Below are 14,919 nucleotides of genomic sequence, written 5' to 3'. Positions count from 1 at the left end.
ATTTAAATTTATATAAAGATTCATTATATACTAAAAATATTAATTACATTGAAAAAAAATCATTAAAACCAACAATTGGCAGTCCTATATAAATATTCAACTGTATGTTTTTTTTTTTTAGTACACAGTATTAGCTAATTTATTTTGTTATTCTCCTATTATCCTATTTTGTAGCTAAATTTGTTGCTTTCACAATAATTTATGTTCTTAGTAATTAATATTTTGTGTTATTGTTATAAGTAAAATAGTATATGTTGTAATTATTTATAATATTCAATATTATATCATTTAGGAATATCTTTCCTAAAATTTTATAAGACTTGGTGTAATCATAATGTATCTCATTATATAAAGAGAAAGAAAAAGAAAGAAAGAAAGAAAAGAAGAAAGAATAAAATAAAAAAAACTTACTATTCTATATACGATTTCAGTTAAATTATTGTTATTTCTTTCATAAATAAATTTTTATTTGATTTTAAATGAATCTTTAATGACTATTATCATATTTATTATCATATTTAATTATAATCGAATAGAGAAAACATTATGATTACGAAAAGTCGAGGAAATTAGCATTCTTTATAAGTACATTTTTTAATAATAAAAAAGCATTTTACTTAATTAATCTCCTACTATTTCTATATGATGGTAATGAGAAATTTCATATATATTTTTTATAAGCAAAAATAACAATAATAATGTTTATAATATTGAGTTAAAAAAAATCGCATTTAAGAATAATATTTTAAAATATATATTTGTAATTATATTTAAAATATATTCAAAAAATGCGGATATAAATACTTTTTTTTTGTTATTTGCTGTAATCATACTTATAAAGAATGCAAAAAACAATTGAAAAATGCATTATTAAGTGCTAAATTGATTAAATTCTAAATAGTACTTTTATATCATGGTATATACAATCTTAGGAGAAATTGAAATATTTATTCATTATATTTGATGGAATATAATATATAATTGATATTTGAAACAATATTATTTTCATTTTTCACGCATTGATTTTGTTTTATTAAATTTATTTTATTTCATTTTATCTCCTTTTTCATTATTTTTTTAAACAATTAGTTTTTATTAGATCATTTATACCATGATACACAAAATTGTATTTTTCTTTCTTTTTTTTAATAACATCTATTATACTTTAATATTAATAATCTGTAATAAAAACGGACCTAATAAAAACTTTATTTCTTTTTTTGGCCTCACTTTTTGATACTAAACTATGAAGGTAATCTAAGAAAAAAGAAACAACAATCAGCTTTATTGAATTATTAAATAATTAAATAATTAAGTAAAGTTTATTATAATACGCTTTCTTTTCACTTTTAAACTTTAATTAAAGATGTGTATGTATTTTTTTTCTTTACATTGCATTTTTATTTGGAAATATATATGTTATTTATTCATGACTTATACGAAAGAACTTTACTGGTCCATAAAAAATATACATATTCTTTGAGAAAGTATTAATTTGTGCAGGGTATTATACATTTAAAATAATTTTAATTATATTGTAAATATTAAATAATAGAGTCTTTAAAATTGATTATTGTAACATTTTATGTCTATGAGGAAAAAATTTGATAATGTTGTCCTATCTATTCTAGTCATTTATTATACTTTAGGCAATATTTTACCTTTTTTCTTTTTTTATATCATGAACAATATAGTCATTTTAGAGTAATAATTACCAGCTACATATTTAAAATGAAAATATTTTATAGAGCCGGTATAGAAAACGCTGCATCTATGCGTTTCATTGAAAAAAGCTAATTAACATGCTTATTTAGTTGCATGTCATCATATCGAGCTGTAACACGTATGCCACATTTATCGCTGGTATCGTAAATATAAATTACTCTCTCCTTTTTTGATTAAATTGAAAAATCCTAAATATTCATAATATTCTTATACCTAAAAATGTAAAAACTTACAACACAAAAATTGAATTTAATTAATTTAGTAATATACTCTTGTAAAATTACATTTTGCTATCACACACTATTTAATTTCAATAGTAAGTATATATTGTATCCATATACACATACATTTATTTATATATTAAGCATACTTAAACTTTAAAATGTAACATATTACCATATACAGAAAGAAGTATTGTGAAACATATACAAGATCATATACTAATTATTATATTATCATCTATTAAGAATAAATGAAAAAAAAAAGAAAAAAAAAGCATTTATATAAAAATTTTAACTATCGACTATATCATGTTTTTCGATGTATCCAAAGTATAAAAACATTTTATGAATTATAATTTGAGTATGTTTTATAGGAATTATAAAAGGAGCAAAGCAAAAAAAAAAAAATATATATATATATACACACACCCACACTACATGCACACATCATACATATATACATACGTACGTACGTACGTACATACATACATACATACATACATACATACATACATACATACATATATACATACATACATATATACATACATACATACATACATACATACATACATCATACATACATACATACATACATATATCATATATACATACATCATACATACATACATACATATATATATATTATATATATATATGTGTATATATGTATGTATGTAAAAAAAACAAAAAAGAATAACGATAAGAACATTGTAAGATTGAAATAATACATATATTTTTTTTAATAATTAAAAATTATTAAATGTATTATTTTATCTTACATTTGTTTCAAAAATTTGAAGTGATATCTCGTATAAATATGAGCAATTTTTTTATTTTGTATAAAAATTTAGAAATCATATATATTCCTTATATAATATATGTATTATCAATACTATTTTTCAACCAAAGATATAAAATTTGTTAATACTTTTATTGTTATCAGTACGAATCAATTAAAAATCCTATTTAAATATATATTTTTAAATACAATAGAAATATATCATCATTCGTGACATACGTTTAACAGCTCAACAATTGAGGAAAATTATCCCACAATTATTATGTCGTGGAACATTAATCTTTTGTTGCGTTTAATTATGGTATTATAATTTTTAAACAAATATATACTTTAGAGGTCCCAAAACTTTGTCCATCATTTATGATTATATTGTTTTTTTTCTTCAATTTTATATTTGTGTAACTGTATAATATGTTATTAAATGCTAACTATTCAGCTAGCACCCTGCTAATAGATGTATTTTGTATTAATAAATAATTCTCATTTCAAGATCATTAATACATGTTCTTAATATAAAGGATGTGATATTTGAATCTTTATAAACAGTTATATAGCATGACTGTTGACACAAAAATGTATGACAATAGAGACTATGCACACGAAGTCTTATCACATCCATATTTACTTTGGCGATAATCAAATTATATATTTGAATAAATTTGTATTTTCTCTTGTTTCTTTTTTCTATTGCGATCGTACAAATCTTGTAATTATTTATTACACTCTTGTAATTATTTATTTTATATATTATCGCATTTAAAGTACCAAAAATTCTTGTGGAAATTCTAGTACTACTCACATTACAATTCTGAGAATATTTGTCCTGGTTACTGAGAAAGAGTAGAGATTATAACAACGGGCATTCTAACAAAATATTCGGACCTAACTTGTAGAAACAACCGGAGTCTGGCAGTACGGGCACTCTCGTTGATTTGGAGCGCACGTCGAGCAGACCACGTAGTGATTACACGGTGAGAGGGTAACAGTGCGATTTTGTTCTTCACAAACCATGCACTTTGTTGCCGTTTCTCTGTACAGCACCTGGAACGGCAACGACTGAGCTACCTATAGTGTTTCCATTAATCAAACAGTCGCAAATATTAGATTTTACAAAATATCTTGATTGCCAATTGAAACATTTATTTAATAATAGAAGAAAATTCAATTTGATGAAGATGAGATTGCTGTAGAATCTAATTCTTTCACATCCTCTTCCGATAAACTAATAATTATTCGAGAATCGCTTGATATACCAGCTGTTCAAACCGGCATGACAACTTTGTTTTACCTTTTCTACTTCTTCAAGATCCGAACGGAGCTGTGATTGAATTGATTTTAATGCGGCTATCGATAATGATCTGAGCTCACTTGTTCTTCTCAATGTATGAAGGTATGGTCCACCACTAGATGCTTCATTTTCTACCCTTAATGCTTTTACTTGCAACAAGGCCTGAAATTTTTTTTTATAATTTCAAACAAATTTGAAAAAAAAAATACTTCAAAAAAGTTATAATAATTAATTATATTAGTAGAGATCATTAATAAAAAAAATAAACAAATAAAAATTTACCTCATCTCTTTGCTGTTCAGCGATACTTGCTTTTCTTTTAGCTTCCTCACTTTCCAATTGCCAAGCAGCACAAGCAGCTCTTGCTTGATTAATACGCTCATCCCATGTTGCTAGTTGGGCACGACTTGACGTCAATTCTTCTCTAAGCCTTTGTACCTAAAGTCAATTAATATAAATCAATTAACTTATTTATAAACATTGTTTTTTATTTATAAATAATAATAATGAAGTAAAAACTAAGAGAATTCTAACCTCAGATAAAGATCCTGTGTTACTTGGACTAATGGAAAATGCATTAACCAATGGAGATGCTGGGAGAGGTTGAGTACGAGATGGAGACATTCCTTGATTTGTAAAATCAAATAAGCTACTATTAAATCCGCTAAGTTTAGAAGCTGAACTGCTAAGTTGTGAAATATGATTGCTAAATGGATCTGATACTTGATTCATAAATGGTATTGTCTGAAATCAACCAAATAAAATAAAATATTAAATGATACAAAATTTTTCTGAAATTTAAAAAAAAAAGTATTTTTGTTTACCGATTCTATTGAATCCTGATGAGAAAATCTGGATCCAGTAAGAAAACCAGTTGAGTGTAGATGTTGAAGTGGACTGGATGTGGATGGCGAAAAATTTGTAAGAACGGAACGTTCATTCATTCCAGGAATATTAACTGGTGCAGAACTTCCTAATAGTCCGGAACTTGCTAGGCCTGCCGATATTGAATTGCTAATTGGTGAATTAGTATCCCTATGAATTGATTCTACTAAATTTAAGGGATCATCTAAGTGTAACTCATCTAATGCACTTCCTAAAAAGAAAAAATATAAAATCATAATTAATAATAAAATATATTTTTTCTTTCTTTTTTTAAATTTTCATCTTACCTACTACAGATTCCACAGTATCATTTGGATAAAATGAACTTGAAAGTGGTGAAACAGTAGTTGCTAACGAATGACTACCTAAAGTTCCATTCAAACTATAAGCAATATATAGGCTTTGTTTCTGTTGAGCTTTCTCTGCTTTTGTTAATAAAGGATCACTATCTATAGCAACCATTTGTTTTCGTATTTCACCCTATTTAATATTCTTAAAATTATTTATTGAACTTTTATTGAATATATAGATATATAAATATATTTCATGATCAAATAATTAAACTTACAACTTGCAATAGAGAACTGGGATTATAAAGTATACTCGTTAATTTTTGTTGATTGGAAGTGTTTACAGTATTATTGGAATTTGAATTATGAAGTTGAGCACCAGGAGCTTTACTATGTGAACTATTGCTACCAACACTGCTAGTACTTGCTGATTCTGATACTTCGCCACTTCCATTCTATAATTACATTTATCAATATTAATTAAATCTTTTTTAAAAAGAAATTTATTATTTTCATATAAAATAGACTTACACTACTATCGCTAAGTGGTTTATCTTTTTCATGAGTACGCTTATCAGGTGGAAGCGCATTACTTAGGATATCTGCCAAATTGGTGCCACAATCTATAGGTACTGCCATGTCCCTCGCCAGGCTCATTTCTTCTGTTGGCAACACTGCTCCATCAGCACACCATACCAACGTCCCAATTTATCAATTTTGAGAAGCGATTTTGAATACTAATTTTAATCATTTACCAAATACAAATACAAAGAAAAAGAAGAGAAAAAAAAAAATTCTTAAAAGCAAATAAAATATTGAATGTTTTTAACATAGAAGCGATAATATTATAAGCATTCTATTTGTTAATAACAAATTAATAATAATAAATTTCGCATTAATCGATTTTATTTCAATTAATAGCATTAGAAATTAAATATTGCAAATAAAGTTCAAAAACAAATTATAAAAAAAAATATTCTACTAAACTTACTAAGATAATAGTAACAATAAGTGTTTTACGTACGATTTATGAGGGTACACTCACGGTCAACATGTGCAAATGCACAGAAGACTCCGCGTGGACAATATCCAGCTTGCTGGACGTCGTTACATTTTGTAGATTTGTATATTTCAGGATGGAATTGTTGCTCTGTTCGTGTATGACAATAGGTACAAGCATCTCCTTGTTCACAATTGCCTGGTTCACCCCATTCTTCTCCATGTTTCACATTAGGACATGGTGTTGATCTAAAATATATATAAGTTTTAAATTAAAAATTAAATTATTTTCTAATTTTTTTAAAATTAAAGATCATTACTTACCTGTATTTATATTTGCGTGGACTACGCCTTTTATCCTTACTATTATGATATTGTGGACAAGCATAACCTTGTCTGCAAAGTCTAGGTGGACGTTTGCAAGGTTCTGTTTTATAATTGCTTAGTACGTAATTTGTATCTTGCCATTTGGGATCTTCATTCATCAAATTCCGTTCTTTATCAAGTATGTTTGGTCCATTAGATGATGAATTAGGATCGGAATCAGGATTTTCCAATGCCTGTATTTCTTTAATATCATAGACAGGTGGACGAAGATCATGATTGCCATGTGCAAAGGCACAATGAGGACCATTCTTGACACAGAATCCACGTGTGTCTGTATCATGAACACACATGCAAGTTTTATAATAACGTAGATGATAACGCCTTTCTGTATCACCAGCAGTGCGATGAAGGAATGGACACCTATTTAACAATAAAATTTATTTATTATATAAATTATTTCAATTAAATTCTCATAGAATATATAGATAAATATTTGTTGTTATTATATATAAATATTTATTATAATTAACAATATAAAAAAAATAATTCTTAAAAATGAAAATTATTTTAATTTAAATTAAAGCACATAAAATTTCATGCTGAATGAATATTCTAAATAAAATAAAATTATTCTATAAAATAAAAATTCAAAAGATTGACTATTTTACATATTAATCAGGATTACTAGGCATGAAATATTAAAAGATAGTTTGATATATAAAATAATAATAAGAAATATAATGTAAATTTTAATTGTATAATAAATTATATATATATAAATTAAATTGATAAATTAGTTTTCATATTACAAGAAATTGATTTTCCTAATAAAAATATAATTTAATATAGTATTTATGATTTTAACATAAATTATTGGTTTTTTAAAATTTAACAAATGAAAACAGAATGCATCATAAATAATTAAAAATTTATAATAATTATCAAAAAAAATAAATACAATAGTTAAACTGATAGTTTTATTTTTTACGCTATAAATGTCATAATGGTTTCGGTACTTTTTACGGTGCAGCAACAAGGATTACCACATATAATTCTTTGTTGCCACCATGCCACGTAAGAAAAAATCAATATCAGTAGGATAGGCTTCTTTGTTTGGGAACTTGAGGCATTGAATATTTTGGAGGGAAAACTGATTGTTGATATATTCATTTATGAATTGTTACGAAATCCAAATATTACTATTACAAATAAAATAATTCTTCATCGACATTTTTACAAATTTCAAATTATTTCAAAATTTCAATATGCTATTTATTTATTATTATAGATTAAAATTATATCGATAATGTTTTATAATGTTTCCTAACATTAATATTAAATTAGGAATAAAAAATTAATCTATTATGTTTAATTTTAATTTAATTATTTTGAATTTTTATTTCCGATATTTTATATGATAAAATATAACAGCACACAAAATTATTACTTAATGAAACTAAAAAGTTTATTAAGTATCGACTATCGCAAAGTTATTATTTGATAAAACTAAAAAGTTAATTAAGTATCGACGAATATTATAACGAATATTTAAATTAATATTTATAATAAATAATATGATAAGTATTCGTATACGAATTGATTATCAATTTAAAAATTATTTATAATCATATGCTCAAGAGGAAAAATATTCATAATTGTAAATTATATCGAACAAAAAGGATATATATTTTATTTCAAAATAAATTTAATTATATATTCTTTTTTAAATATTTTATTTTATTTATTTTATATTTTTCATTAAATACAGTCAAATAGAATAATTAGAATTTATTTCAATGTTAATTGTATATAAAATATATGTAATTATTAATATAAAAAAAAACAGTATATTAATAGTAAACAGCGAAACTTTTTCATTCATTTAATCTTGCTAGCGATACCATAGAAAGTTAAATGTATATATAAATGATTCAGAAAGATGCTCAATGCTATCTGGGAATTTTTATATTGAATTTTTATGCTGTACTATTGCTATTAATGATTTTATAAGAGATTTCCGTTTGTTTTCATCAAAAAATTAATAAACTCGAATTTTTAATCATTTTTAATCAATAATTTTCATAATTTTTGTTTATACATTTGAAAATTTTATTATTATATACGTTCATATTCATATATATATATTATATACTTTTGCATTTCTTATATTTTGTTATTTTTGTGAGTTCTACAATGATAATAAATTGTTAATAAAAAAAATTATATAAAAAATTTAAATAGAAAAATTTCTTTTTCCTCTCCAAGAAACAATTTGAAAATAATAAATTAAAGATTAATTTTTATTAATCAAAAAATTAACAAGATAAATTAGTAATCTAAAATTTAGTAATTTAAAAATTTGATCATTTCTCTATCATATTCTATCTAGAGATATCTATAATCAATCAAATTTGAATCAATAATTTTAATATAACAAATATATTTATTCCATTTTCATTTTTTAAATATATTAAATATCAAATAAATTCTCTCCATATTATATTAATTTAATTGAAATTTTATAAAATAGATTTTATAAATAATCCTATAATTATCCTATAATTATAGAGTAAAAACAAAAAAGTAATGAAGAAAATGAAATAACTTTGAATAAAACATAGTTACGAAAGAAATTACAGCTATATGTTCGAAAGCATAAAGAAATTTCTGCTTAGCTTGGTGTGGTTATCTACAATGGATGACAACAGGTTAGCAGCCGACGGTAGCTATATTCTATCAGTAATGGCGGTTACAAGCTGCCGCAAGCATATATTCATAATAAGAATATATTTCACAATATTTTAATTTATATGTTTGGATTAGATAATTAATTATTTGAAAACACATTATATCAATCGATTTGAAAACAATAATCAATTGAATTAAAAATAAATTAGTGATAATCAATAAAATCTACATAACATTTGATTTTTTGAATGCCTTTCTTTAATATAGAATTTAGGTCAAAGAAAATTTATGTATTCTATGTAATATAATCGAATAAAATTTAAAAATAATTATCAAAAATTTACTTATTCAAAAATAAATATATATTGAATAAAAATAAAAATATTGAAATCAAAAATGTACGTAAAATATTCATAAAAAGCAGAAAGATAAAAAAAATAAAAAAATATAAATATACTTATAAATATGAGGAAAAAAATGTATATATAAATATGCATATATAAGAAATATATTATTATATAATTTTGTTTTTGTATCAATTTTATATCATTTTTTAAATAAGCAAAATAATATTTACAAAAAATTATCAAGATCATTAGCAAAATCAAAAATAATATTAGATATCTAAAATGTTTGAAATATTTACTCTATATAAATGTTATATTTTTTGTAAAAATAAAATGCAATAATTTTGTTAATGTTTTAATTTCACTTAAAAAGATATATTCAATAAAAATATTTGTATATGTTTACACATACACATACACACACACATACCCATGAAATATATTAATTTTCTATCCAATATTTATATGCAAATTTAATTATAAATATGAAATATTTCATTTAAAAAAAACAGAAAGAAAAAAAGGAAAAAGAATAAAATATATGAATAAATGAAATTATGATTACACGCCTACTGCTTTTCTGTTGTACACAAATCTGACATGGAAATGCAGCAATGTTCGATCACGTTTGCTCGTATATACATATATATATATATATATATAATGTATGTATATATACACATATATATACATATATATATACATATATATAATATATATATATATATATATACACATGCATGCGTGTCCTCGAAAGTTACGTCGAAATTGGCCTCCTCTTCGTTACATAGGTTATTCTCGAAGAGATGTTACGTCGTTACACATTACCACGCAGATGCGTGTTATATTACAGCACACGCGTGTCAACGACACAAAGAAACTCGATAGATCCTGTTTATCTTTCAAAGATATATCGATATTGGATTTGAAATATTTCATTCATGCTGAAAAATTCACTTACAGCTTCCGAACTCGAGAAAAAATATCTTTACATTTTATAAGTAGAAAAATCTCTTTAATTTTTTTAGATGCATAGCATTCGCAATAAATAAAAAATAATAGATATATTTTCGTTAAAATTCATGAATGTTCAGAAGCAAGAAAGTATACTAAAATTTTTTAAGAGAAAATGTTAAATGTTAAATATACAATGAAGTTTTAATACCGTCGGCTGACTGTGACACGGCAAATCAATGCATTTGACATAAGAAATCATTCGTAATATTTTCTTCTGAGAAACGAGAGATCTGTAGAAAAAAAAAATCATATGTAGACTCACTCAATAGATAAACTTACTCATCTCCATCTGGACATATGCCGGTGGTCTCGTCGTACTTGGTGCAATAATTATCGGCGCTATAGTTGAAGGTGCGGTCCCTCTTTCTCACCGGTCTACGCCTCCGCTGGTTCATAAAGTGCCAGTTGAAGCACGTGAAGGGTCGGTGCTGTGTGCATTTGCGCTGTATAAAGAGGGGACATTGTTCGACGCGAAATTCCTTCAAGTATCTGGAATGCGAATCCACAGAGCTACACATTATTTCGTGGCGTTTTTTGACGCGCGCGTCGATGCCGCGCTGCTGCTCGCGCGGCCCTCCCTCTTTTTCCGTTCTTTCTTTCTTTTCTTTTTCTTTTATTATTTATTTATTTATGCATGGATAGAGGCATATATTATTATGTGTTTTATATTGTTATTATTATTTTTATATAATTTTCTTTTTAGCACTCCACTTTTTGAATCACGCACTTTTTGGCTTTGACTTTTATTCTCACTTTTCTCTCACGTAGCACGCGACCGGCCCGGCGGGCGCTTACTTACGTGTAATGATTCGCCTTTTCCGCCTGAGCTGTCAACAAAGGTTTAGAGTCGGACTTCATCTTGGACAACACAACCGAGCAACGCGCGCGCACACACACAACGGACGTACGGGCGAACGGCGACACACTCTCTCGTCTTTCTTGTCGTCCTCGTCGTCGTAGCCGTCGTCGTCGTAGCCGTCGCGTAGTCTGTCTTTTACCCCTTTTCCCCCGCTAAACCTCTACCATCTATCGGACACGGAATGCGGGACATAGGGCGCGCACAGCGCAATACACATTATATGCGTCTCGACTATCCAATCCTTATGCTTTCTGACAGTCACGTGATTATTTCTCTTTCAAGGTCATTAATGTTTTGGTTCGCTCGCATGTAAACATGCATTTGTATGCTGGAGTATTATTATAAAAAATTGATCAATAATCTTTCTTGGTGATTTTTTTTCTATTGATTAATTATTTATTATAAATCTTTGGTTTTTCTATGTGAAAAAGAGAAAGACATCAAAAATTCAACGATCGATTCCTGACATTCGACTTCGATCGAGTTCCGATTCTATGCTATGTTCTCACTGGAGCTATTTTCGCATCGTGTAACGGTATCTTTTGTAAATACCGATTACTTCTTGATTTTTTATCTTCTTATTAATAAAAATATTAATTATAACTAATATTTTGTCAATTGTTTCATATTGTTCTTAAATTATGCAGCAAAAATTGTTGTTTCAGCACTAGATAAAATATTCTTTATGCACATTATATAAATTATTAAATATAATTCAAGGAATTATTTCTTTCTCTTATAAGTAGTTTCTATTGTTATTTAAATATACTTCAGATTAATATTTAATTTCTTTAAAAATATATGCAGTCCAATAAAAATTTTATATAATACAATGTAATTTATCAATAAATAATTATTATAATTCATATTATGTTGTGAAATATAAAAGCAAAAATGATACGCGTGAAAATATCCGGTCTATTTATTTTATTTATTGAAATTTATCTTTTATTCATTGCTGATAATTGCTATTGATTCAATGCAACGATTCGATCTTGTTCATTCCTTCACTTTCACTTCTACACCATATTAATTTTATACTATATTACTTCTTTGGTCACACTGATTTTACACATTTCACAATTCGATTTTTCTTAATGCAACCTTAATGTATATCACAGGCGTTTATTCATTGCTAAAGTTTTTATCATAAAGGTTACGCGTATGAATCATTATTTCTTATCACTTCTTTACAACGATTTTGATACATATTTAGATATATGAGTTGAGTATGGTCAGCTTCATCAGTTTTTCTTCGACGACGATCGTCTAAACTTGTCTGACCACGTTTTGTGATTTGTAAACCGCGATATGCAACGTTTAACATCACCTTGTCGCGCACGAGCGAATTCGCTTACTTTCCCCCTCTTATGTAGATAAAACATACTAAACTTGTATTTTTCTAGAATAAAAGTTCGTATTTTCGCAAGATAAAGATTTGAAAGAATCAATTTTATTTATTAAATAATTAGTCGTGTTTTTCATCTCATTTAAATAGAATTTATAAATTTACAACTTTCGCTTAAACAATATGCATTTAAAGAAATAACACTTTATAAAGCATGCACAATTATGGAGATACTATAAAACAAAGTATTGTTTTTCAACCAATCAGAGCGAAGATACATGACAAATTTTATTTACAATATAATGTGTGTGATTTAAAACGATTTGTTTTTATATTTAAATATTCTTATATTTTTTTTAATAAAATAATAAACATATATAGAATATATAGAATATATAGAAAAATATAGGAAAAATATTATATTGATAAAGATTATAATAAAAAATTGTTGAAAATTTCAAATTTTTATACAATGAAACATAAAATTGATGTTATATTTTAATATATAATAAAAATATAATGAAATAAAAAGAATGTATTAAATTATTGTTAAATTCATTTCATTTTTTTTTTAAATAAATAGCTTTATATTTTAATATAACATAATACTATATTAATAAAGTATTTTTAATTTAATAATTTTGATTTTTTTAAATACATTTTTTTTGTAAAATCTCTTATACTAAATAAGATAAAATATTAAAAGCATTAAAATATAACTATTTTTTTATCATATTTAATGTATACAAAAACGTAAAGAAATACGATAATATTAAAAAGAAACATACAACGCTTTGTAGAAGAAGGGAATTTTATATGATAATAAATATAAATAATTAATAATAATAAAAAAAATCATCATAAGTAAAATTTTTTAATAAATCGCTAAAAATATCGCTAATATATTACATTATACAATTATTATATGCAAACATAGTTTTATACAACTTTACATTTTAATAAGAATTAAAAATTAAAATATATACCAAATGGAAAATAGTATAACAATTGTAAATAGTAAATATTTTTTTAAAGAGCTATAATTCATCTACATGCAATTTAATAAGTAAATTCTATAAATTTATAATTAATTATGATTTCATTGTTGGTTCTGATATATGTATATTGCAAATGTATATTTAAATTTCATAACTTATTTGACTTTGTACAATTGTGTTTTTGTCCGCTATGTATTTAAATAAAGTCTTATAATATACTAACTTACCTAGACACAAACTAAATATGAAATATTTGTTAGACTAATAAAAATATAATGTTTTTACAATATATGAAAATAATACACATTTGGTTTGTACGTACGCATGTTTGATTAATGGTATATTCATGATTCATGATAACATTTGTTTATAATTTTTACGTCTATTATAATTACGTATTACCGATTTTTTATTCGTTTATGCATTTTTCGTTTTCTATGAGAAATCATATTTGAATATTATATTTCAATTTTTTTTTTCATAAATTAATTTTATATAATAATTTAAAATATTTCTTTGAAGTTTTCAAAATTTATAATAAATTTAGTTTTTTATTGCCATTAAAAAAATATTAGCAGAAAAATTATTTTTTTTTAAATTTTATTTTAAAGAATTAGCAAATCAATATGTTTATATTTTAATAATATAAAATGAAATAATTTTTCTTAGAGTAATAAATAAATGATAATTATGTATTAATAATTATGTAATAAAAAAAATAATATTATAAAAGTCAATATTATTTGATATTCTACAACAAAAAATATTATATATGTGTACATTTCATTAAAATAAGAATAAATTTCTTATTTCTTATTTTTACATTGCATTATTCTGTTTGCCATCAGACATACTTAGATTTTTACTAATTTTGAGCACTCCTTGGATGGATATTATGCAATTATTAATTAACTGTATAGTCAGTAAAAACTATAACAGTATTTTCATTGGATTTTTTTTTGAATAGACTTATATATTATAATAGTAAATTCCTAGGCAATTTTAAAAATGTGCCTTTCTTTAAAAATGGAGCGCTTAGTCTCTTAACTATTATTTATTTCAGTTTGACAGCAAACAAAAACTGATCAAAAAATTGTATAATTGTTATTATTTAATATTTTTATG

At 24.5% G+C, this 14,919-nt stretch overlaps 1 protein-coding gene across 9 annotated transcripts; it reads right to left on the bottom strand.

Annotated features, from left to right (window-relative positions):
- Window positions 1-3,589: 3,589 nt before the first annotated feature.
- Window positions 3,590-12,170, bottom strand: LOC409753 (RING finger protein unkempt homolog). 9 transcript variants are annotated; one of them, XM_026445235.1, is made up of 12 exons: window positions 11,389-12,170; window positions 10,869-11,078; window positions 6,535-6,957; window positions 6,236-6,459; window positions 5,743-5,885; window positions 5,490-5,666; window positions 5,209-5,401; window positions 4,861-5,132; window positions 4,571-4,780; window positions 4,319-4,474; window positions 4,037-4,198; window positions 3,590-3,813 (listed from the first exon to the last, which is right to left on the bottom strand). In XM_026445235.1, the coding sequence occupies exons 1-12, from the start codon at window positions 11,445-11,447 to the stop codon at window positions 3,631-3,633; spliced, it is 2,412 nt and encodes an 803-aa protein (XP_026301020.1). In that variant the 5' UTR covers window positions 11,448-12,170; the 3' UTR covers window positions 3,590-3,630. The 9 variants fall into 9 exon arrangements, with proteins under 9 accessions (XP_026301020.1, XP_026301021.1, XP_026301022.1 ...); XM_026445236.1 differs by having other exon boundaries at window positions 5,743-5,873; XM_026445237.1 differs by having other exon boundaries at window positions 5,743-5,870.
- Between the last annotated feature and the right edge of the window lie 2,749 nt (window positions 12,171-14,919).

The sequence above is a fragment of the Apis mellifera genome, linkage group LG14, assembly GCF_003254395.2.
Source record: "Apis mellifera strain DH4 linkage group LG14, Amel_HAv3.1, whole genome shotgun sequence".
NCBI lineage: Eukaryota > Metazoa > Arthropoda > Insecta > Hymenoptera > Apidae > Apis > Apis mellifera.
The sequence above is the reverse complement of the archived record's forward strand: the minus strand, read 5'-3'. Positions and strand labels throughout refer to the sequence as shown.

What these genes read in the sequence shown, in the direction of transcription:
- LOC409753 (XM_026445235.1), bottom strand. Translation starts at nt 11,447, where the DNA reads ATGAAGTCCGACTCTAAACCTTTGTTGACAGCTCAGGCGGAAAAGGCG. An exon ending in TACTGTGGAATCTGTAGTAG is followed by an intron (nt 5,133 to 5,208) that starts GTAAGATGAAAA and finishes TTTTCTTTTTAG; the next exon opens with GAAGTGCATTAGATGAGTTA. An exon ending in ATCTTGAAGAAGTAGAAAAG is followed by an intron (nt 3,814 to 4,036) that starts GTAAAACAAAGT and finishes GAAACACTATAG; the next exon opens with GTAGCTCAGTCGTTGCCGTT.